The 23,029-nt window shown below is 44.3% G+C and overlaps 1 protein-coding gene across 5 annotated transcripts in view; it reads left to right on the forward strand.

The window, feature by feature from the left end:
- The window catches only part of LOC106590834 (proprotein convertase subtilisin/kexin type 6), an 85,859-nt gene extending 63,138 nt beyond the window's left edge, over positions 1 to 22,721 (forward strand). Inside the window, exons 16-21 of one of the 5 annotated variants that reach the window (XM_045689431.1) lie at positions 1,138 to 1,334; positions 7,054 to 7,141; positions 7,321 to 7,697; positions 11,941 to 12,070; positions 19,671 to 19,783; positions 21,622 to 22,721. In XM_045689431.1, coding sequence (XP_045545387.1) covers positions 1,138 to 1,334; positions 7,054 to 7,141; positions 7,321 to 7,697; positions 11,941 to 12,070; positions 19,671 to 19,783; positions 21,622 to 21,719 — 1,003 coding nt within the window. In that variant the 3' untranslated portion in view covers positions 21,720 to 22,721. Of the gene's footprint in view, positions 1 to 1,137; positions 1,335 to 2,523; positions 2,778 to 7,053; positions 7,142 to 7,320; positions 7,698 to 11,940; positions 12,071 to 19,670; positions 19,784 to 21,621 lie in introns of those variants that run through there. The other 4 variants (XM_045689432.1, XM_045689433.1, XM_045689434.1 and 1 more) reach the window with 4 other exon arrangements.
- Positions 22,722 to 23,029: the final 308 nt, after the last annotated feature.

Consider the following 23,029-nt stretch of genomic DNA (forward strand, 5'->3'; position numbering starts at 1 on the left):
ACCTGTATTACTTCGGTAGCTCTTTATTTTACGGTACAGAATTGACCTGGTATTTACTTAGAAATGACCTGGTATTTACTTAGAAATTACATGGTAATATGGTAATTACACAATAATACTTTAAAAAATAAAGGAGAGCCACACGCTCTAGGAGCTCAGATGCAAAAAAAATGTATGTCCAACGTTTGGACAGCCAAGCTGTCTTCATCAGGGTATGATCACAAACACTGCAGGGTGACTCGTTTATATAGTGTCACAAGACACACAGGTGTCTGTAATCATGGCCGGGTGTGGCCTGATATCATTGGTTAATTCTCATATATTAAAATAGCATACAAAAAACATAAATGGATAGCGTACGATCATAGATACAATTTGGCTACATAGGCCTACAAACATTTACAATAGCAAAATCACAATAATCACTAGAATGGCTTCAGATCAAAGTCTACGTTGAGACCGAAGGGAGCAAGGGTCTTTACACAATAATAACCTAAGAATACTTACTTGTTTATTTGATACTCCAACCAAAGGACACATCGGCACCATTTGGTACCAGGTAGTTACCAATTGTGTGAAATTCTTTGAATTAAATACCAGAAAGTCCCTTTTGATACCTCTTTATTTCCTAACAAATCTCAGGTCATTTCTGTACCATAAAACAGTGCTACCATAATACTTCTAATAGAAGATTACAGGAGAGGAATAATGAAGCTAATATAGGAATAACGAATGGGACATCAAATCTACTTGCCCTCTTTTTATGATGTTGTAGTCTTTCTGACTAATTCATTCAAAGGGTCTTATCCCCATTTACTTTATCTGTTGTTTATGTGAAATTCATTAATCAATTTAATTGATTAGATAAAACAGTAAAATAAACAATTGCCAACTTGCAGAGAGGTTACATTTCACATAATGAACAGATCGAGAATATGGGGAATAGGTCCTTTTGAATTAATAAATCCATCCGTTCATGCATCCATTTATCCATCCATCCATCCATCCATCCGTTCATCCATCCCAGGACTTGTGAAATACAGCATAGCCAGTCTCTACAAAGCTAATGTGTGTTTTACTGTATTATCAACTCAATTTACTGTAATTAGAACTCATCAATCAGTCGATCCATGACAGGACGTGTGTGAGCCACTGTCCGCTGGGCTTCTACGATAACTTGGAGGCCAGGAGGTGTCGACGCTGTTACAAGGGCTGTGAGAGGTGTGTGGGACGCACCCCCACCGAGTGTCGCTCCTGTCGCAGGGGGCTCTACTTCAACCCCCTCAACACTACCTGCTCTGAGACCTGCCCTGCTGGGTACTTCGCTGACGACAGTAAGTCAACTGGAGTTGCTTGAAGAAGTTGTGCCTAACCACAGATCTAGGATCAGTTTCCCCAAACTAACCACAGATCTAGGACATATTTACTGTAACTCTGCTGCTAGTGATGTTACTGTAAAGAGAAATGGTTAGGAAAATAAAAGAGATCTAGGTAGAACTTTCTAACCACAGATCTAGGATCAGTTTACCCTAACTAACTAAGCCCTAACTAACTGTATCACATCCGTCATTGATTGGGATTCCCATAGGGCGGGGCACAATTGGCCCAGCATCGTCCGGGTTTGGCCGGGGTAGGCTGTCATAGTAAATAAGAATTTGTTCTTAAATGACTGGCTTAGTTAAATAACGGTAAAATATATATATAGATACGAAAAATACAATTTAAGCTATTAGTGTTGTCTCTCCAAGAAGAAACAATGTACTACTTTACTTTAAGTTGCCCTCATACCTATTTAACTACACAGTAATAACTGTAGTAAAAGCGTTGTATTGACATAGAATCTGCTTAGTAACATGGTAACAGTTTGAGTGTGTGAAGATATTTTCTATAGAAGGGAATAAGGGAATGATTTGCGGCTCAAAAGTGTTGATGTGATGAGGTTTTTGCGTGACCACACAACAGGTCAATGTTCAACTCCCATGCTGCCTGTTATCCTGGACGCCAGGGATTAACTGGGTATGGTGGAGTGGGTTCATGTGTTGATTTGTGAATGACATGGACGCACACAGGCGAGCACGCATTGACGTCATCTGTCATAACCTGAGATACTCTCTGACGTACAGAGCACTCACAGAGCCTCTCTCATCTGTTTTTCAGCCATACTGTTTGTGTGTGTGTGTGTGTGTGTGTGTGTGTGTGTGTGTGTGTGTGTGTGTGTGTGTGTGTGTGTGTGTGTGTGTGTGTGTGTGTGTGTGTGTGTGTGTGTATGACCAGATAGGCTGGTCCATTGTTAGCCCAGTAGGCCTGTTTAACTTGGGTTTTTTGCACAAAATGATCATTATCTGGCTAATAATGGGGGACTGGCTGAAAAAATGGCCGGTGTGCGGGCATCAAGGAAATAAGTGGGCCGGTGTGTTATAAATGCCAGGGCCGATCTTTTGTCCCAGTCTGACCGTGTGTGTGTGAAATGGCTGAAACTGGGTTGCAGGCTCATTTACGGAGGTCTTTTGTGCTGTTGGACAGATGATGTTTGGATGGTATTTCCTCTATAAATCCTCCAAACACGCCAGGCCTGAGAGTGAGTGAGTGACCGACCAAACCCGGACACCCTCAGCACACAGGGGGACAAACACCTGCCTGGAGGTGACAGCATTCCCTCCCCCATATGCCCCTCTAGGCACAACTATGACAACATAACCAACAAAAACGGGTCAAAACTCCTGCAGCTCTGTCGCACGCTGGGTGTGTACATAATCAATGGTAGGCTTCGAGGGGACTCCTATGGTAGGTACACCTATAGCTCATCTCTTTGCAGTAGTATTGTAGACTACTTTATCACTGACCGCAACCCAGAGTCTCTCAGAGCGTTCACAGTCAGCCCACTGACACCCCTATCAGACCACAGCAAAATCACAGTCTACTTGAACAGAGCAATACTCAATCATGAGGCATCAAAGCCAAAAGGAACTGAGTAATATTAAGAAATGCTATAGATGGAAGGAATGTAGTTTGGAAACCTACCAAAAAACAATTAGGCAACAACAAATTCAATCCCTTTTAGACAACTTCCTGGATAAAACGTTCCACTGTAATAGTGAAGGTGTAAACTTGGCAGTAGAAAATCTTAACAGTATATTTGGCCTCTCAGCTTCCCTATCAAGTCTAAAAATCTCAAAAAGAAGACCAAAGAAAATGAACAACGATGAAGAATGTAAAAATCTAAGAAAGTAGTTGAGAAACCTGTCCAACCAAAAACATAGAGACTCGGAAAACCTGAGTCTACGCCTTCACTATGGTGAATCACTAAAACAATCAGTCAGAAATCAGCTCAATGTAATTTAAGAATCCATAAACTCTAACCACTTCTGGGAAAATTGGAAAACACTAAACAAACAACAACACAAAGAATTATCTATTCAAAATGGAGATGTATGGGTAAACCACTTCTCCAATATTTTTGGCTCTATAACAAAGAACAAAGAACAAACAGCAAAAACATATACATGATCAAATACAAATATTAGAATCAACTATTAAAGACTACCAGAACCCACTGGATTCTCCAATTACCTTGAAAGAACTACAGGACAAAATAAAAACCCTCCAACCCAAAAAGGCCTGTGGTGTTGGTAATATCCTCAATGAAATTGTCACGGGTGTCATAAAAATTGGACCAAGGTGCAGCGGGAACGTGTACACACATCTTCTTTATTAAATAAAAAGAAGAAAAAACAAAAGAAACACGTATACGAGACAACAAACGACACTAACAGTCCGAACAGGTGCATAGACACTAAACAGGAGACAACAACCCACAATTCCCATTACAAACACACCCCTATACATAGGACCTTCAATCAGAGGCAACGAGGAACAGCTGCCTCCAATTGAAGGCCAATCCCAATAAACTAAACATAGAACTAAACAACCTAGATCTAACATAGAAATACACTAACCTAGAACATAACCCAAAAACCCCGTAACACTCTAAACGTACACCCCTCTACATACCACATGACCCAAAAACCCCGGAACGCTCTGAACAAAACCCCTCTACATAACATATAGCCAAACAAACCCCGAAACCCTCTAAACAAACAACCCCCTGCCACGTCCTGACCAAACTACAATAACAAATAACCCCTTTACTGGTCAGTACGTGACAGAAATGATCAAATATAGAGACAACAAATTCCAATTGGCTATACTAAAACTCTTTAACATCATCCTTAACTCTGGCATCTTCCCCAATATTTGGAACCACGGACTGATCACCCCAATCCACAAAAGTGGAGACAAATTTGATCCTAATAACTACCGTGGGATATGCGTCAACAGAAACCTTGGGGAAATCCTCTGCATTATCATTAACAGCAGACTCGTACATTTCCTCAGTGAAAACAATGTATTTAGCAAATGTGAAATTGGCTTTTTACCAAATTATCATACGACAGACCACGTATTCACCCTGCACACCCTAACTGACAAACAAACAAAACAAAAGCAAAGTCTTCTCATGCTTTGTTGATTTGAAAAAAGCCTTCGACTCAATTTGGCATGAGGGTCTGCTATTCAAATTGATGGAAAGTGGTGTTGGGGGAAAAACATACGACATTATAAAATCCATGTAAACAAACAACAAGTGTGCGGTTAAAATAGGTAAAAACACACACATTTCTTCCCACAGGGCCGTGGGGTGAGACAGGGATGCAGCTTAAGCCCCACCCTCTTCAACATATAAACGAATTGGGGAGGGCGCTAGAACAGTCTGCATCACCCGGCCTCACCCTACTAGAATCTGAAGTCAAATGTCTACTGTTTGCTGATAATCTGGTGGGCCTAAAGCAGTACCTAGATCTTCTGCACAGATTCTTACAAACCTGGGCCCTGACAGTAAATCTCAGTAAGACCAAAATAATGGTGTTCCAAAAAAAGGTCCAATTGCCAGGACCACAAATACAAATTCCATCTAGACACCGTTGCACTAGAGCGCACAAAAAACTATACATACCTTGGCCTAAACATCAGCGCCACAGGTAACTTCCACAAAGCTGTGAACGATCTGAGAGACAAGGCAAGGGCATTCTATGCCATCAAAAGGAACATAAAATTCGACATACCAATTAGGATCTGGTTAAAAATACTTGAATCAGTTATAGAACCCATTGCCCTTTATGGTTGTGAGGTCTGGGATCCGCTCACCAACCAAGAACTCACAAAATGGGACAAACATCAAATTGAGACTGCATGCAGAATTCTGCAAAACTCTTCTCCATGTACAACGTAGAACACCAAATAATGCGTGCAGAGCAGAATTAGGCCAATACCCGCTAATTATCAAAATACAGAAAAGTGCCGTTAAATTCTACAACCACCTAAAAGGAAGCGATTCCCAAACCTTCCATAACAAAGCCATTACCTACAAAGAGATGAACCTGGAGAAGAGTCCCCGAAGCAAGCTGGTGCTGGGGCTCTGTTCACAAACAAAAACACACCCCACAGAGCCCCAGGACAGCAGCACAATTACACCCAACCAAATGATGAGAAAACAAAAAGATAATTACTTGACACATTGGAAAGAATTAACAAAAAAACAGAGCAAACTAGAATGCTATTTGGCCCTAAACAGAGAGTACACAGTGGCAGAATACCTGACCACTGTGACTGAACCAAGCTTAAGGAAAGCTTTGACTATGTACATACTCAGTGAGCATTGCCTTGCTATTGCGAAAGGCCGCCGTAGGCAGACCTGACTCTCAAGAGGAGAGAGGCTATGTGAACACTGCCCACAAAATGAGGTGGAAGCTGAGATGCACTTCCTAACCTCCTGCCAAATGTATGACCATATTAGAGACACATATTTCCCTCAAATTAATAAAGAATTCGAAAATAAACCCAAATTTGGTAAACTCCCATAGATACTGGGTGAAATACCACAGTGTGCCATCACAACAGCAAGATTTGTGACATGTTCCAACAAGAAAAGGTCAACCAGTGAAGAACAAACAGCATTGTAAATTCAACCCATATTTATGCTTCTTTTTTTTTCCCTTGTACTTTAACCATTTGTACATCATTACAACACTGTATATATACATAATATGACATTTGTAATGTCTTTATTCTTTTGGAACTTCTGTGAGTGTAATGTTTACTGTTCATTTTTATTGTTTATTTCACTTTTGTATATTATCTACTTCACTTGCTTTGGCAATGTTAAGATGTGTTTCCCATGCCAATAAAGCCCCTTGAATTGAATTGAATTGAGAGAGAGGGAGACTGAGCGAAAGAGAGGGAGCGGGAGAGAGAGAGAGACTGAGAGAGAGAGAGACTGAGAGAGAGGGAGTGGGGGAGAGAGGGAGACAGAGAGAGGGAGACGGAGAGAGGGAGACGGAGAGACGGAGAGAGAGAGAGACGGAGAGAGAGAGAGATGGAGAGAGAGAGAGACGGAGAGAGGACGACAAGACAGAGAGACTGAGGGAGAGGGAGAGAGGGAGACAGAGAGAGACGGAGACTGAGAGAGCCAGAGGGAGAGAGAGGGACAGAAAGAGGGAGACAGAGAGAGGGACAGAAAGAGGGAGACAGAGAAAGGGACAGAAAGAGGGAGACAGAGAGAGGGACAGAAAGAGAGAGACAGAGGGAGAGACAGAAAGAGAGAGACAGAGGGAGACAGAAAGAAGGCGACAGAGACAGAGAGAGAGGGGGAGACAGAAAGATTGAGAGAGAGAGACAGAAAGATCGAGAGGGAGAGACAGAAAGATCGAGACTGAGAGCCTGGTTGTTTTTGTGTTTGGTTTTGGTGGTTGAATGAGCAGTCCTCTGAGTACTGTACTGAGTTAAAAATGGATAACTATATTTATTTCTCACGCTCTCTTCCCATCTGCCCCCTCTACCTCCCCTCCCTCCCTCCCTCCCTCCCTCCCTCCCTCCCTCCCTCCCTCCTCCCTCCCTCCCTCCCTCCCTCCCTCCCTCCCTCCCTCCCTCTCCTCCCATTCCTTCCCTCCCTCCCTCCCTCCCTCCCTCTCCTCCCATTCCTTCCCTCCCTCTCCTCAGTTCAGAGGAAGTGTCTGAGGTGTCATGAGAACTGTATGAAGTGTCTGCGGGACTCAGACAGGTGTACTGCCTGTAACGACGGCTACAGGTAAACTACATGTAATCTCTTTAGGGAATGTCACTGATGAAAAATGTAATGTAGAGAACATAAGCGTGTTTTTGTGTGTGTGTGTGTGTGTGTGTGTGTGTGTGTGTGTGTGTGTGTGTGTGTGTGTGTGTGTGTGTGTGTGTGTGTGTGTGTGTGTGTGTGTGTGTGTGTGTGCGCAGTCTGGCGGGGATGACCTGTGTTCCGGAGTGTGCCAACGGAACCTTCTTTCATCTGGAGGAGATGAAGTGTAGTCCCTGTCACACCTCCTGCTCTACCTGCACAGGTCAGTGTCCCTGTCACACCTCCTGCTCTACCTGCACAGGTCAGTGTCCCTGTCACACCTCCTGCTCTACCTGCACAGGTCAGTGTCCCTGTCACACCTTCTGCTCTACCTGCACAGGTCAGTGTCCCTGTCACACCTCCTGCTCTACATGCACAGGTCAGTGTCCCTGTCACACCTCCTGTTCTACCTGCACAGGTCAGTGTCCCTGTCACACCTCCTGCTCTACCTGCACAGGTCAGTGTCCCTGTCACACCTCCTGCTCTACCTGCACAGGTCAGTGTCCGTCACACCTCCTGTTCTCATAAAGATAGGAGTAAAAAATATTGGCATCCCTGTTTGCAATACTCCAGCACTCTCCTCTTGCGAGGGTAATGGCACTGAGCCTTGCATTTTTTCACTCACTGGTCCTCTTAACGTTGAACTATTAATGTCAGGATCAAATGTCAACGGTCTATATGACCCATTTATGGAGGTCATAGTGTCAGAGTGACCTTGCTGTGTCACACTGTCATACTGGCCTGTTCTGGTGAGAACATCTCGCACGCTCCAGCACATACAGTGCCTTCAGAAAGCATTCATACCCCTTGACTTATTCCACATTTTGTTATGTTACAACCTGAATTCTCTCACCCATCTACACACAATACCGCATAATGACCCCATAATAATAAAACATGTTTCTAAACATGTTTTATTGAAAATTAAATACAGAAATATCTAATTTACATAAGTATTCACACCCCTTTGCAATGACACTCCAAATTCAGCTCAGGTGCCTCCAATTTCCTTTGATCATCCTTGAGATGTCACTTGATTGGAGTCCACCTGTGGCCAATTCGATTGATTGGACATGATTTAGAAAGAAACATACCTGTCTATATAAGGTTTCACAGTTGACAGTGCATGTCAGAGCAGAAACTATACCATGAAGTCCAAGCAACTGTCTGTAGATCTCTGAGATAGGATGAGGCATATATCTGGGGAAGGGTAGAAAACTATTTCTAGAGGGTTGAAAGGTTCCAAGAGCACACTGGTTTCCATCACTGGCCGTCTGACCAAGCTAAGCAATCGAGCAAGAAGGACCTTGGTCAGGGAGGCGACTTAGAACCCTACAGAGTTCCTTGGCTTAGATGGGGGAACCTGCCAGAAGGACAACAGTCTCAGCAATCTGGGCTTTATGGGAGAGTGGCCAGACGGAAGCCACTCCTGAGAAAAAGTCACATGACAGCAGACCTGGAGTTTACAAAAAGGCATGTGAAAGACTCTGAGATCATAAGGCAAAAGATTCTGTGGTCTGAGACAAAAATGTACTCTTTTGAATGAATGCACAGCGCTACGTCTGGAGAAAACCAGGCACAGCTCATCACCTGTCTAACACAATCCCTGCAATGAAGCATGGTGGTGGCAGCATCATACTATGGGGATGCTTTTCAGCAGCATGAACTGGGAGACTGGTGAAGAGCCAAATACAGGCAAATCCTTGATGAGAACCTGCTTCAGAGAGCAAATTACCTTTGGCTGTATGCTTGGTGTTTTCCTGTTGAAACGTAAATCTTCGCCCCCAGTCTAAGCAACGCTAGAAAGGCTTCATAACAAGAATGTGAAAGTCATTGAGTGGTCCAGTCAAAGCCCAGACTTGAATCCCATTGAAAATCTGTGGAAAGACTTGAAGATTGCTTTTCACCGTTGCTCCCCATTTAACTTAACAGAGTTTGAGAAAAGGAAGAATGGGAGAAAATCCCCAAATCCATATGTGTAAAGCTGATACAAACATACCCAAGACCACTCAAAGCTGTAATCGCCGCCAAAGGTGCTTCTACATAGTATTGACTCAGGGGTGTGAGAACTTATGCAAATTAGATATTTATGTATTTAATTTAATACATTTGCAAAAATGTCTAAAATCATATTTTCACTTTGTTATTATGGGGTATTGTGTGTAGATGGGTGAGAAAAAAATCTATTTAATCAATTTTGATTTCAGGCTACAAAATGTGGAATAAGTCAAGAGGTTTATACTTTCTGAAGGCACTGTCATTTGGCCAAGGTTCAGCCTCCTGGCAGAGACACTTGTGTGCGTGGTCAAAGAGCTCTATTTTCATGTCCTCCAACAAATATAAATGTCTGGAGTTTGCTAAACGGCACTGGCACTTGGGTTGGAACCTGTGCTATGGTCCGAAGACATGAAAATACCATAATTTCACAACGAATGAAAACTGAAAGGTTGCTTGCCAGTTCTGCCTATCGTGATCATTCCTTTCGGCACTGCGTCGACATCTCACGTCTGTGATCTACATGGGTGTCAGATTTAAGTCAATTCGCTCATTGATTTACATTAATTAAATCGGCCCCTAATTATGAGTGCTGTGTCCTGGGGTTAGGCCGTCGGACGCAGTTGACATTTAGCTGGTGAAGCTCTGGCGTTGCCCTGAGCCAGTAGTATTGACAGACAGAGCCAGACGTGCTGTGGGGAGAGAAAGCTGAGGGATTAGATTGTGTGTGTGCGCATGTGTGCGTGACTGTGTGCGTGTCTGTGGAACAAGTGAACTTAGCCTCAAAACAGCCAGTAGAGAAAGATGCTTATTGCTGTAGTAGAGGAGCAGAATTAGTGGTTCACCTCTCAACCAATGCCCTGGCACTGATTGTAATGAGAAAGAGAGGGTACATTAAAGGGATTGTTCATCCCCAAAACAAGCCAGACATTTTCCTAAAGGCATGTATCTGGCTTCAATTCCAAATAAATTGTATCAATTTCTTATATGTTGTTATTGGCAATTGGGATTAGGAAAGGTATCATCATTTTGAGTGCGGTCGGACGCCTTTTGCATTTGATGTTTTACTTTTGGTCTACGCACCACCGCATGTTCAGGGGACAGCCGTTTAAAACCTCTTACATGTAGACGTTCCGCTAGCAGAACACCTGCTCCAATATCCAATGATAGGCGTGGCGCGAAATACAAACTCCTCGAAAATCCGAAAACTTCAATTTTTCAAACATATGACTATTTTACACCATTTTAAAGACAAGACTCTCCTTTATCTAACCACACTGTCCGATTTCAAAAAGGCTTTACAGCGAAAGCAAAACATTAGATTATGTCAGCAGAGTACCCAGCCAGAAATAATCAGACACCCATTTTTCAAGCTAGCATATAATGTCACAAAACAAAAACACAGCTAAATGCAGCACTAACCTTTGATGATCTTCATCAGATGACACTCCTAGGACATTATGTTATACAATACATGCATGTTTTGTTCAATCAAGTTCCTATTTATATCAAAAACCAGCTTTTTACATTAGCATGTGACGTTCAGAACTAGCATTCCCACCGAACACTTCCGGTGAATTTACTAAATTACTCACGATAAACGTTCCCAAAAAACATAACAATTATTTTAAGAATTATAGATACAGAACTCCTTTATGCAATCGCGGTGTCAGATTTTAAAATAGCTTTTCGGCGAAAGCACATTTTGCAATATTCTGAGTAGATAGCTCGGCCATCACAGGCTAGCTATTTTGACACCCACCAAGTTTGGTACTCACCAAACTCAGATTTACTATAAGAAAAATTGGATTACCTTTGCTGTTCTTCGTCAGAATGCACTCCCAGGACTTCTACTTCAATAACAAATGTTGGTTTGGTTCCAAATAATCCATAGTTATATCCAAATAGCGGCGTTTTGTTGTGCGTTCAAGACACTATCCGAAGGGTAATGAAGGGTGACGCGCCCGGCGTGTTTCGTGACCAAAAAATTCTAAATATTCCATTACCGTACTTCGAAGCATGTCAAACGCTGTTTAAAATCACATTTTATGCGATTTTTCTTGTAAAAAAGCGATAATATTCCGACCGGGAGTTGTTGTTTTTGTTGAAAGACTGAAAATGAAAATATGGAGTCGTCTCGTGCACGCGCGCGACAGTCTCATTGTTCTCAGATCGACCACTTACCAAATGCGCTACTGTTTTTCAGCCATGGCCTGCAAAGTCATCATTCAACGTTCTGGCGCCTTCTGAGAGCCCATGGGAGCGTTAGAAAATGTCACGTTACAGCAGAGATCCCCTGTTTTGGATAGAGATGATCAAGAAGGCCAAGAAATGGTCAGAGAGGGCGCTTCCTGTTTGGAATCTTCTCAGGTTTTGGCCTGCCAAATGAGTTCTGTTATACTCACAGACACCATTCAAACAGTTTTAGAAACTTTGGAGTGTTTTCTATCCAAAGCTAATAATTATATGCATATTCTAGTTTTTGGGCAGGAGTAATAATCAGTTTAAATCGGGTACGTTTTTTTATCCGTCCGTGAAAATACTGCCCCCTATCCATAACAAGTTAAAGTACTTTGAACCAGGAACGGACTGGGACCAGAAATCGGCCCAGGAATTTCTTACACACCAGACAATTTGTTTCCTTGAGGACCTATTATTAGCCAAATAATGAAACAACTCACCCCACTGGGCTAAAGATGGACCAGTCCTTTTCTGTTTGGAACTGTTGCTGTGTGTTGTTGCAGGTCCAGGTAAGGAGGAGTGTATCCAGTGTGCCAGAGATCACCTGCAGCAAGAGTGGAGGTGTGTTCAGACCTGTGCCCCAGGATACTACTCAACAGAGGATGCTGGCTACCACCAGGGGATGTGTCACAAGTGAGTGACCCCATCATCAGGCTTAATTGCATTTCAGTCATTTAGCAGACACTGTTAGCCAGAGTGACTTACAGTATTGAGTCCATACATTCTGCAATCTGGTCCCTTTTGGGAATTGAACCCACAACCTTGGCATTGCAAGTGCCACACTCTACTAACTGAGCTACCCGGGACAATCACTAAAGCTTGTAGACCCTGGAAACACTATGGATTTCAAAGCCTGCCCTTTTAAATCTTAACTGTAGGGCAGAAATTCTAAACGTTATGCTATATGCTGAAAATCGAGCGGGAGATTTTCCTGCACCTGCCATAGGCTTCCATTCAAGTCCCTTTTTTAGGCGCTGTGAAACCAGACGGTTTGACAGAGAGAGAAAGCCGGCTAGAGGACAAGATTCTATTTCCTTCTTTTTTCTTTTTGCCTCTGGAGCCCCATTCGGGCCTGGGCCAGGAGCTTCAGACCCTGCATTAATCTGGCCATATAATTTTAAGAGATATACAGTACCCTTCTCATACTATTGGGCCAACCCAAACTGTACTGCACTGGATATTTGGATCTTTTCTTTTCACATTGTCCTGTCCAGCACTGTTCCGGTGGATCCAAGTATGGTGGATGTGTAACCAGGCTACAGTACAACTTGGCTTGGCTTTGCTCTGTAGGGTGAAAAGTGCCAAACAGGAAATTCAGGGTCAGTTTTCCATACAGAATTTCCATTGCTTTTTAGTCCAAGACAAGGCTTAATTTCCAGAAAATCAGTTGTCAGTTATAAAAACACAATTAAGGCTTCGTTAAACTCCAAGTTATTCATCTACTTCTCTTAAAAGTAATCTAAACTCCAGCTGAGTTCATATTCTGAACCCTCTGTGGCAAAGATCAGCAGCCTCTAACTAGATAGAATTAGATGGTGCCAATCTTTCCTATTCATGTGGGATTAAGTTGTGAAGAAATCTCTGAACTACCTTCAACATCAGTGCTCCTCTTAAAGAAATCTCTGAACTACCTTCAACATCAGCGCTCCTCTTAAAGAAATCTCTGAACCATCCTTCAACATCAGCGCTTCTCTTAAAGTAATCTCTGAATTCCCTTCAACATCAGCGCTTCTCTTAAAGAAATCTCTGAACCATCTTCAACATCAGCGCTTCTCTTAAAGAAATCTCTGAACTACCTTCAACATCAGCGCTTCTCTTAAAGAAATCTCTGAACTACCTTCAACATCAGCGCTTCTCTTAAAAAAATCTCTGAACTACCTTCAACATCAGCGCTTCTCTTAAAGAAATCTCTGAACCATCTTCAACATCAGTGCTTCTCTTAAAGAAATCTCTGAACTACCTTCAACATCAGCGCTTCTCTTAAAAAAATCTCTGAACTACCTTCAACATCAGCGCTTCTCTTAAAGAAATCTCTGAACTACCTTCAACATCAGCGCTTCTCTTAAAGAAATCTCTGAACTACCTTCAACATCAGCGCTTCTCTTAAAAAAATCTCTGAACTACCTTCAACATCAGCGCTTCTCTTAAAGAAATCTCTGAACTACCTTCAACATCAGCGCTTCTCTTAAAAAAATCTCTGAACTACCTTCAACATCAGCGCTTCTCTTAAAGAAATCTCTGAACTACCTTCAACATCAGCGCTTCTCTTAAAGAAATCTCTGAACTACCTTCAACATCAGTGCTTCTCTTAAAAAAATCTCTGAACTACCTTCAACATCAGCGCTTCTCTTAAAGAAATCTCTGAACTACCTTCAACATCAGCGCTTCTCTTAAAGAAATCTCTGAACTACCTTCAACATCAGCGCTTCTCTTAAAGAAATCTCTGAACTACCTTCAACATCAGCGCTCCTCTTACCCTCTCTCTGTTTATTTTCACTTTCATTTTCTATTTCCACTTGTCTCGCTCTCCCTTCTCTCTCTCCCTTCTTTCCCTGCCCTCTCTTCCTTCTCTCTCTCCTCTCTCCCTTCTCCCTCCCTTCTCTCTCCCTCCCTTCTCTCTCTCCTCTGTGTCCCTTCTCCCTCCCTTCTCCCTCCCTTCTCTCTCTCCTCTCTCCCTTCTCCCTCCCTTCTCTCTCTCCCTTCTTTCCCTGCCCTCTCTTCCTTCTCTCTCTCCTCTCTCCCTTCTCCCTCCCTTCTCTCTCCCTCCCTTCTCTCTCTCCTCTCTGTCCCTTCTCCCTCCCTTCTCTCTCACCTCTCTTTCACCTTTCTTCTGTTGGAGATTGACTGACTGAGGGTCAGTACCATCGACCATCTGGGTCTCATTAATTGGTATGTCTCTCTCTCTCTTGCGCTCTCTCTCAAATAATTTCTTCCAAACGCCTAGCTTTAGACAACAAACCCGGGCACAAAGGGGCCAGGTTACGCAATGAAAGTTCCAGAGGGATCCGTGACAATACCTCCCCGACGCGCTGAACTAGCACACCGGTCTTGAGGACGATCACAGGAACGCAGTGCGGGTCGATCAGGACCTGACGCAGCTGCCGAAGTTGCGTCGTCGTCGGACGGGCCAGTTGTGGCTGCTGTTGTAAAAAAAAACACAGCTCCACTATATCCTTCTGTCTGTTGTCCCTCTGCTCCACTATATCCTTCTGTCTGTTGTCCCTCTGCTCCACTATATCCTTCTGTCTGTTGTCCCTCTGCTCCACTATATCCTTCTGTCTATTGTCTCTCTGCTCCACTATATCCTTCTGTCTGTTGTCCCTCTGCTCCACTATATCCTTCTGTCTGTTGTCCCTCTGCTCCACTATATCCTTCTGTCTATTGTCTCTCTGCTCCACTATATCCTTCTGTCTGTTGTCCCTCTGCTCCACTATATCCTTCTGTCTGTTGTCCCTCTGCTCCACTATATCCTTCTGTCTGTTGTCTCTCTGCTCCACTATATCCTTCTGTCTGTTCTCCCTCTGCTCCACTATATCCTTCTGTCTGTTGTCCCTCTGCTCCACTATATCCTTCTGTCTGTTCTCCCTCTGCTCCACTATATCCTTCTGTCTGTTGTCTCTCTGCTCCACTATATCGTTCTGTCTGTTGTCCCTCTGCTCCACTATATCCTTCTGTCTGTTGTCTCTCTGCTCCACTATATCCTTCTGTCTGTTGTCCCTCTGCTCCACTATATCCTTCTGTCTGTTGTCTCTCTGCTCCACTATATCCTTCTGTCTGTTGTCCCTCTGCTCCACTATATCCTTCTGTCTGTTGTCCCTCTGCTCCACTATATCCTTCTGTCTGTTGTCCCTCTGCTCCACTATATCCTTCTGTCTGTTGTCCCTCTGCTCCACTATATCCTTCTGTCTGTTGTCCCTCTGCTCCACTATATCCTTCTGTCTGTTGTCTCTCTGCACCACTATATCCTTCTGTCTGTTGTCTCTCTGCTCCACTATATCCTTCTGTCTGTTGTCCCTCTGCTCCACTATATCCTTCTGTCTCTTCTCCCTCTGCTCCACTATATCCTTCTGTCTGTTGTCCCTCTGCTCCACTATATCCTTCTGTCTGTTCTCCCTCTGCTCCACTATATCCTTCTGTCTGTTGTCTCTCTGCTCCACTATATCCTTCTGTCTGTTGTCCCTCTGCTCCACTATATCCTTCTGTCTGTTGTCCCTCTGCTCCACTATATCCTTCTGTCTGTTGTCCCTCTGCTCCACTATATCCTTCTGTCTGTTCTCCCTCTGCTCCACTATATCCTTCTGTCTGTTGTCTCTATGCTCCACTATATCGTTCTGTCTGTTGTCCCTCTGCTCCACTATATCCTTCTGTCTGTTGTCTCTCTGCTCCACTATATCCTTCTGTCTGTTGTCCCTCTGCTCCACTATATCCTTCTGTCTGTTGTCCCTCTGCTCCACTATATCCTTCTGTCTGTTGTCCCTCTGCTCCACTATATCCTTCTGTCTGTTGTCCCTCTGCTCCACTATATCCTTCTGTCTGTTGTCCCTCTGCTCCACTATATCGTTCTGTCTGTTGTCCCTCTGCTCCACTATATCCTTCTGTCTGTTGTCCCTCTGCTCCACTATATCCTTCTGTCTGTTGTCTCTCTGCACCACTATATCCTTCTGTCTGTTGTCTCTCTGCTCCACTATATCCTTCTGTCTGTTGTCCCTCTGCTCCACTATATCCTTCTGTCTCTTCTCCCTCTGCTCCACTATATCCTTCTGTCTGTTGTCCCTCTGCTCCACTATATCCTTCTGTCTGTTCTCCCTCTGCTCCACTATATCCTTCTGTCTGTTGTCTCTCTGCTCCACTATATCCTTCTGTCTGTTGTCCCTCTGCTCCACTATATCCTTCTGTCTGTTGTCCCTCTGCTCCACTATATCCTTCTGTCTATTGTCTCTCTGCTCCACTATATCCTTCTGTCTGTTGTCCCTCTGCTCCACTATATCCTTCTGTCTGTTGTCTCTCTGCTCCACTATATCCTTCTGTCTGTTGTCCCTCTGCTCCACTATATCCTTCTGTCTGTTGTCCCTCTGCTCCACTATATCCTTCTGTCTCTTCTCCCTCTGCTCCACTATATCCTTCTGTCTGTTGTCCCTCTGCTCCACTATATCCTTCTGTCTGTTGTCCCTCTGCTCCACTATATCCTTCTGTCTGTTGTCCCTCTGCTCCACTATATCCTTCTGTCTGTTCTCCCTCTGCTCCACTATATCCTTCTGTCTGTTGTCCCTCTGCTCCACTATATCCTTCTGTCTGTTCTCCCTCTGCTCCACTATATCCTTCTGTCTCTTCTCCCTCTGCTCCACTATATCCTTCTGTCTGTTCTCCCTCTGCTCCACTATATCCTTCTGTCTGTTGTCCCTCTGCTCCACTATATCCTTCTGTATGTTCTCTCTCTGCTCCACTATATCCTTCTGTCTGTTGTCTCTCTGCTCCACTATATCCTTCTGTCTGTTGTCCCTCTGCTCCACTATATCCTTCTGTCTGTTCTCCCTCTGCTCCACTATATCCTTCTGTCTGTTGTCCCTCTGCTCCACTATATCCTTCTGTCTGTTCTCCCTCTGCTCCACTATATCCTTCTGTCTGTTGTCCCTCTGCTCCACTATATCCTTCTGTCTGTTGTCCCTCTGCTCCACTATATCCTTCTGTCTGTTGTCCCTCTGCTCCACTATATCCTTCTGTCTGTTGTCCCTCTGCTCCACTATATCCTTCTGTCTGTTGTCTCTCTGCTCCACTATATCCTTCTGTCTGTTCTCCCTCTGCTCCACTATATCCTTCTGTCTGTTGTCCCTCTGCTCCACTATATCCTTCTGTCTGTTGTCCCTCTGCTCCACTATATCCTTCTGTCTGTTGTCTCTCTGCTCCACTATATCCTTCTGTCTGTTGTCCCTCTGCTCCACTATATCCTTCTGTCTGTTCTCCCTCTGCTCCACTATATCCTTCTGTCTGTTGTCCCTCTGCTCCACTATATCCTTCTGTCTGTTGTCCCTCTGCTCCACTATATCCTTCTTTCTGTTGTCCCTCTGCTCCACTATATCCTTCTGTCTGTTGTCCCTCTGCTCCACTATATCCTTCTGTCTGTTGTCTCTCTGCTCCACTATATCCTTCTGTCTGTTGTCCCTCTGCTCCACTATATCGTTCTGTCTGTTGTCCCTCTGCTCCACTATATCCTTCTGTCTGTTGTCCCTCTGCTCCACTATATCCTTCTGTCTGTTGTCTCTCTGCTCCACTATATCCTTCTGTCTCTTCTCCCTCTGCTCCACTATATCCTTCTGTCTGTTGTCCCTCTGCTCCACTCATTATTCTTTGTCATCTCCATAATTGTCTTTAAATCAGATGGCATTGTGCAGTCAAACAGGATCAACAGGACTGACTGAGGGTGTAAATCTCACCTGCACCGACGCCGAGAATTTAATGGCAGCATCAACATCCTTTTAGCTCACCGTAATGGCTGAGCGCGGGGTGGCGAGGGGCACTCGCTTTCTCAATCTCTCTCGTTCTCTATCTCCACTGAGGAGTGGGGAGAGAGAAAGCTGTTTTTGGCGCACAGGGATTTTTATAAATCAGTCCAGTGGTTTATGGGAGATGTCAGAACCAAATAGAGGCTCTGATAGAAGGTCATGGTTTTGCGACGGCACCAGGGATGGATTCTCCTTTAGTTCTTTCTCTATGTCATTGTCTCTCTCTCTCTCTCTCTCTCTCTCTCTCTCTCTCTCTCTCTCTCTCTCTCTCTCTCTCTCTCTCTCTCTGTCTGTCTCCCCCCTCACTCTATTTCTCTTCCTCTCTCACTCCCTCTATCTTTTCTTCCCTCTCAGTTTCTCTTTCTTGTTTACTCTCTCCGGTTTGGGGCAGGAGCTGGAAATGGCAGGGGGAAGATAGTCAGGAAGAGGAAGAGAAGGGGTGTGGGTTGCTTGTGGCCACGGTGCTAGAAGGCAATAAAATAGCTGCAAAGGCTATGACCCATGGGTAACAGGGCAAGGAAAGATTTTAATTACAAGAGAAGGAGCGACAGAGAGAGGGGGGAGAACCTGTTTACAGTATATATCACGTCATATGAGCGTCTGAAAAAGAAGGCTTTATTATTGGCATGCAGAAACATCAAATATTATGTTGTTCTATTTCGATCTACTATTGAAGGCCACCGGTTTAAAAAAAATGAAGAGAAACCTAATCATATCGCAAAGAACTAATCCTAATCAGCATGGCCAGTTTAAATCCATTTAGTCTATCTTGTGACCACTCACTCTCTCTCTGTCTATCACCTCTTTCTCTTTCTATTGCTTTACATTGTTACAGTTCTTGTTGAGCCATGTCACTCTCTCTCCCCCTGTCCCATCATCCACTCTCTCACCCCTGTCCCATCATCCACTAGGTCAGACTCTGTCCCATCATCCACTAGGTCAGACTCTGTCCCATCACCCACTAGGTCAGACTCTGTCCCATCACCCACTAGGTCAGACCCTGTCCCATCACCCACTAGGTCAGACTCTGTCCCATCACCCACTAGGTCAGACTCTGTCCCATCATCCACTAGGTCAGACTCTGTCCCATCATCCACTAGGTCAGACTCTGTCCCATCACCCACTAGGTCAGACTCTGTCCCATCACCCACTAGGTCAGACCCTGTCCCATCATCCACTAGGTCAGACCCTGTCCCATCACCCACTAGGTCAGACTCTGTCCCATCACCCACTAGGTCAGACTCTGTCCCATCATCCACTAGGTCAGACTCTGTCCCATCATCCACTAGGTCAGACTCTGTCCCATCACCCACTAGGTCAGACTCTGTCCCATCATCCACTAGGTCAGACTCTGTCCCATCATCCACTAGGTCAGACTCTGTCCCATCACCCACTAGGTCAGACTCTGTCCCATCATCCACTAGGTCAGACTCTGTCCCATCACCCACTAGGTCAGACCCTTCCATAAATATTTATAACATCATTTTCTTCTTGTCCCTGTTCATTATCCAATACATTCTCTTTCTCTATCTCAACCTCCCCCCTCTCTCTTTCTCTACCCCTCTGTCTCTCTTTCTCCCTCTCAACCTCCTCTCTCTCTCTCTCTTTCTACATCTCTCTGGGGGGAAAAAGGCCCACCTTGTTTTCTGGACGTATTCCATACTCTTTCTTTCTTTTCATTCTCTCTCATTCTCTTTTGTGCCTCCATCTTAATGTGTGGGTGCGGTGTCCAGGTGTGAGGAGAATTGCCTGAGTTGCGACGGCCCCGGGACGACCTGCGTCAAGTGCAAAGACAGCTACAACCTCGTCAGCAGGACGTGCATCGTGAACGCCACCTGTAACAATGGTGAGTGTATGAAAGCTTGTTGAGGGTCACTCAAAAGGCCTGAAATACACACTCACACTTTCAGACACACACACACACAAATAGCGGTGGTGACACATACCCCAACAGTTCTTTCTCTGGTGGGATGACAATACAGGAGACTTGTGTGATTGAATTGTGTGAATGAATTGTGTGAATGCAGAACAGATTGGCGCGGGGTGCTAACAGAGAGTGGCGGGGTTGGGAGGTTGCCATGTTTATGAGGTTGCCATGTTGGCCCGCTTTCTGTCTAACCTGCCGCTTTCTGCATTCTACAACCCTAACGGCCCATCCAAAAAGGTGAGGTAAAGAATGAATGAGAAGAGTCTAGCTCTATCTTGCTAAGCCTTACTAAGCCACTATCCGGGGATATAGAGCTGTAATGTTGGATGTTTCACATACTGTAGGTGGCTATTGAGACATCTTGTGAAATGTTTGTTTATTCTGTTTTTACAGGGGCGGATTCGTCCAATTGGATGCACTCAGCAAGTTATTGGATATAGGAATAGACACACTGCTTTCCAGACTTGGGTTCAAATACAATTAGAAATCTCAACAAAAAAACTTTCAGCTTTTGCTCTTGCCTGCTCGGAGTGCCAGATGGTCAGTGTTTACAGTTTTGGGACTATTCTATTGGCCGATTACACCAGGCAAGCTCAATCAAGCACAGATAAAGTATTTTATATTATTTCAAATAGTATTTGAACACAGGTCTGCTGCCTTCTGCAAACTTCGTAGCTCGTTCCCCAATACTTTTTTTTTAAAGAAACACCCCTACGTTTGTGCCTTTAGGAAATGTTTCACGTTCAGATTCTCTCACTGTAAGTTTTAGTTACTTTCAGTTGTTGGGCCCCGCGGGGTGCTCGCTCGCTCAGATCTCCAGGGGTGTTTCTCAATTGCGTGCCGCAGGATGTGAGAGGAAGGGATGTGATTTGGGTTTGAAAGAGCAACTAGGGCCCATGGCTGTAGCAGCCTGTGAGCTATGGGAGGGAGGGAGGAGGAGGAGGGAGGGAGGGAGGGAGGGAGGGAGGGAGGGAGGGAGGGAGGGAGGGAGGGAGGGAGGGAGGGAGGGAAAGGCTATGGGCCCTGGTCAAAAGTAGTGCACAACATAGTGAATAGTGCCAATTGGGACGCACTGAAAGTATTGGCCGAGCAGCCATAATGTTGCTTTGAGTAAACAGTGCCTTTGTATGGCCTCACCAGGGCCTCACACCTCCATGGGAGCTTTGGTATAACAGGGAACAGGATTGGTCTGGGGACCTCTCTGTGGTTAACAGGCTTCTCTCTATGCACCAGGGATTCTCTACAGTGACCCACTCTACAGTGACCCAATTCCACCACCGGACTAGAAAGAATATTCTACCAGAGTAGAGGGGTCATAGCAAAGTGAGAACGGATGTGGGGAAGAGGAGGAGAGGGCACGGAAAGGGTAGAATTGATGGATATGGAGAAAGGGTGTAGTAGAGAAGTAGATCTAGGAGAGGAGGGGACAAGGAGAGGGTATGAGGAGGGCAGAAGGGAGGGGGCTGAGAGTGGAGAAAGAGGAGGAGAGGGCATTTTTGGAGGATGACTGGGAAAGGGGGGGGTTGTGTAGTAGTAAAGGATTGGCACAGAAAGTTTGTATAGGGGAAGGGAGGAAAGAGTGGGAGAGGACAGCTGTGTGTATAATCTATGAAGTCTCTGTCTCTTTCTCTGTCTCTCTCTGTCTCTCTGTCTCTGTCTCTCTCTCTCTCTCCCTCTAGCCGACGAGGTGTTTTGTGAGATGGTAAAGTCCAACCGGCTGTGTGTATAATCTATGAAGTCTCTCTCTCTCCCTCTAGCCGACGAGGTGTTTTGTGAGATGGTAAAGTCCAACCGGCTGTGTGAGAAGAAGCTGTTCCGTCAGTTCTGCTGCAGAACCTGTCTGATGACCGGTTGAGAATCCTAGTAGAGAACCTGAAGAGTGGAACCTGGAGAGGAACCCTGCGTGGAACCCACCACTTCCTCATCCGCTGTACATTTACAAACTAGCTAATGTCTGTGTCTGAATGAAAAGAAAGAATGAATAGGCCTTCACCAGGGTTGGGGGTCAATTCCATTTCCCTCAATGCGTTCCTGAATCCACTGAATTGAAATGGAATTGATCCCAACCCTGGAACACACACTATTCCTCCCATCAATTTTACCCCGCAAAGGGTAGACTTGATTTTCATACGATATATACAGTATTTTAAAGTTGTCTTTTTTTATTAAAAGAACTACATACAGTATGTAACATGTATATTTTTTATTGTAATGCTGCATTGTTGTAAAGTACAGTACTTTTTACGACTACACATGTTAGTCGATAACTCTCTGATTGAACCACTGTTTTTTGGAAGTGAATTGGTCACCTGAATAGTATGAGCTGGTTGATAAAGAAACAGCATCACTCAAAATGGGGATCGTATTTATAAGGCACCAAATGGAATAAAACAAACTGAAACATGAAGGGACTACTTGGAACTTTTCTGTTTTCTGTCGTGTGCCCTACCGAATACGACCCAGATCAACTTTTTCATACTTAAGATACAAACTTCCTCACAAAAAAATGGTTTATACTGTATAAGGCTTTTAGGTTTTTTTTATAAAGAAATGTGTAAAACAATGAATTACTGTAATTGTATTTACATTTTAGCAGACACTTCAGAGTGACTTACAGTAGTGAGTGCATACATTTTCATACTTTTTTTTCGTACTGGTCCCTGTGGGAATCACACCCACAGAGCATGGCGTTGCAAGCTTCATGCTCTACCAACTGAGCTACACGGGACTATTACTGAATACTGTACAATTCCTGTATACTGTACCATTTCAAATGCTGTTGTACATTTTAGAATGTGTATTTGATGTTTTTATCGTTTGATTTATGTATGAAATAAAAGACGTACATTGTGTATGATATCTTGTTGCATAGACATGTTTGACACAGGCTTTCAAACTCACTAAAGCTTCAACCCGAATATGACTTAACAGATTTTTACAAACCAATTAGAAATTGTTAAATTGTGTCTAAAGCATCAGGCCTAGATTCAATCAATTTGCCGTGTTTAGCCGATGTCGGAGGTGAACTAGCGTTGGAGCTGTCACATCCACAAGTGGCTTCCAGTATTATACCTATCGTAGACATGAGTCGCATAGACGGGCTAGCTGACAACGTCACGTAAACAATGAGCTGGCTTCGATGGGGCAGAAGTCTGTGTGTTGTTG

Source organism: Salmo salar, chromosome ssa11 (assembly GCF_905237065.1).
Source record: "Salmo salar chromosome ssa11, Ssal_v3.1, whole genome shotgun sequence".
In the NCBI taxonomy this organism is placed as follows: Eukaryota; Metazoa; Chordata; class Actinopteri; order Salmoniformes; family Salmonidae; genus Salmo; species Salmo salar.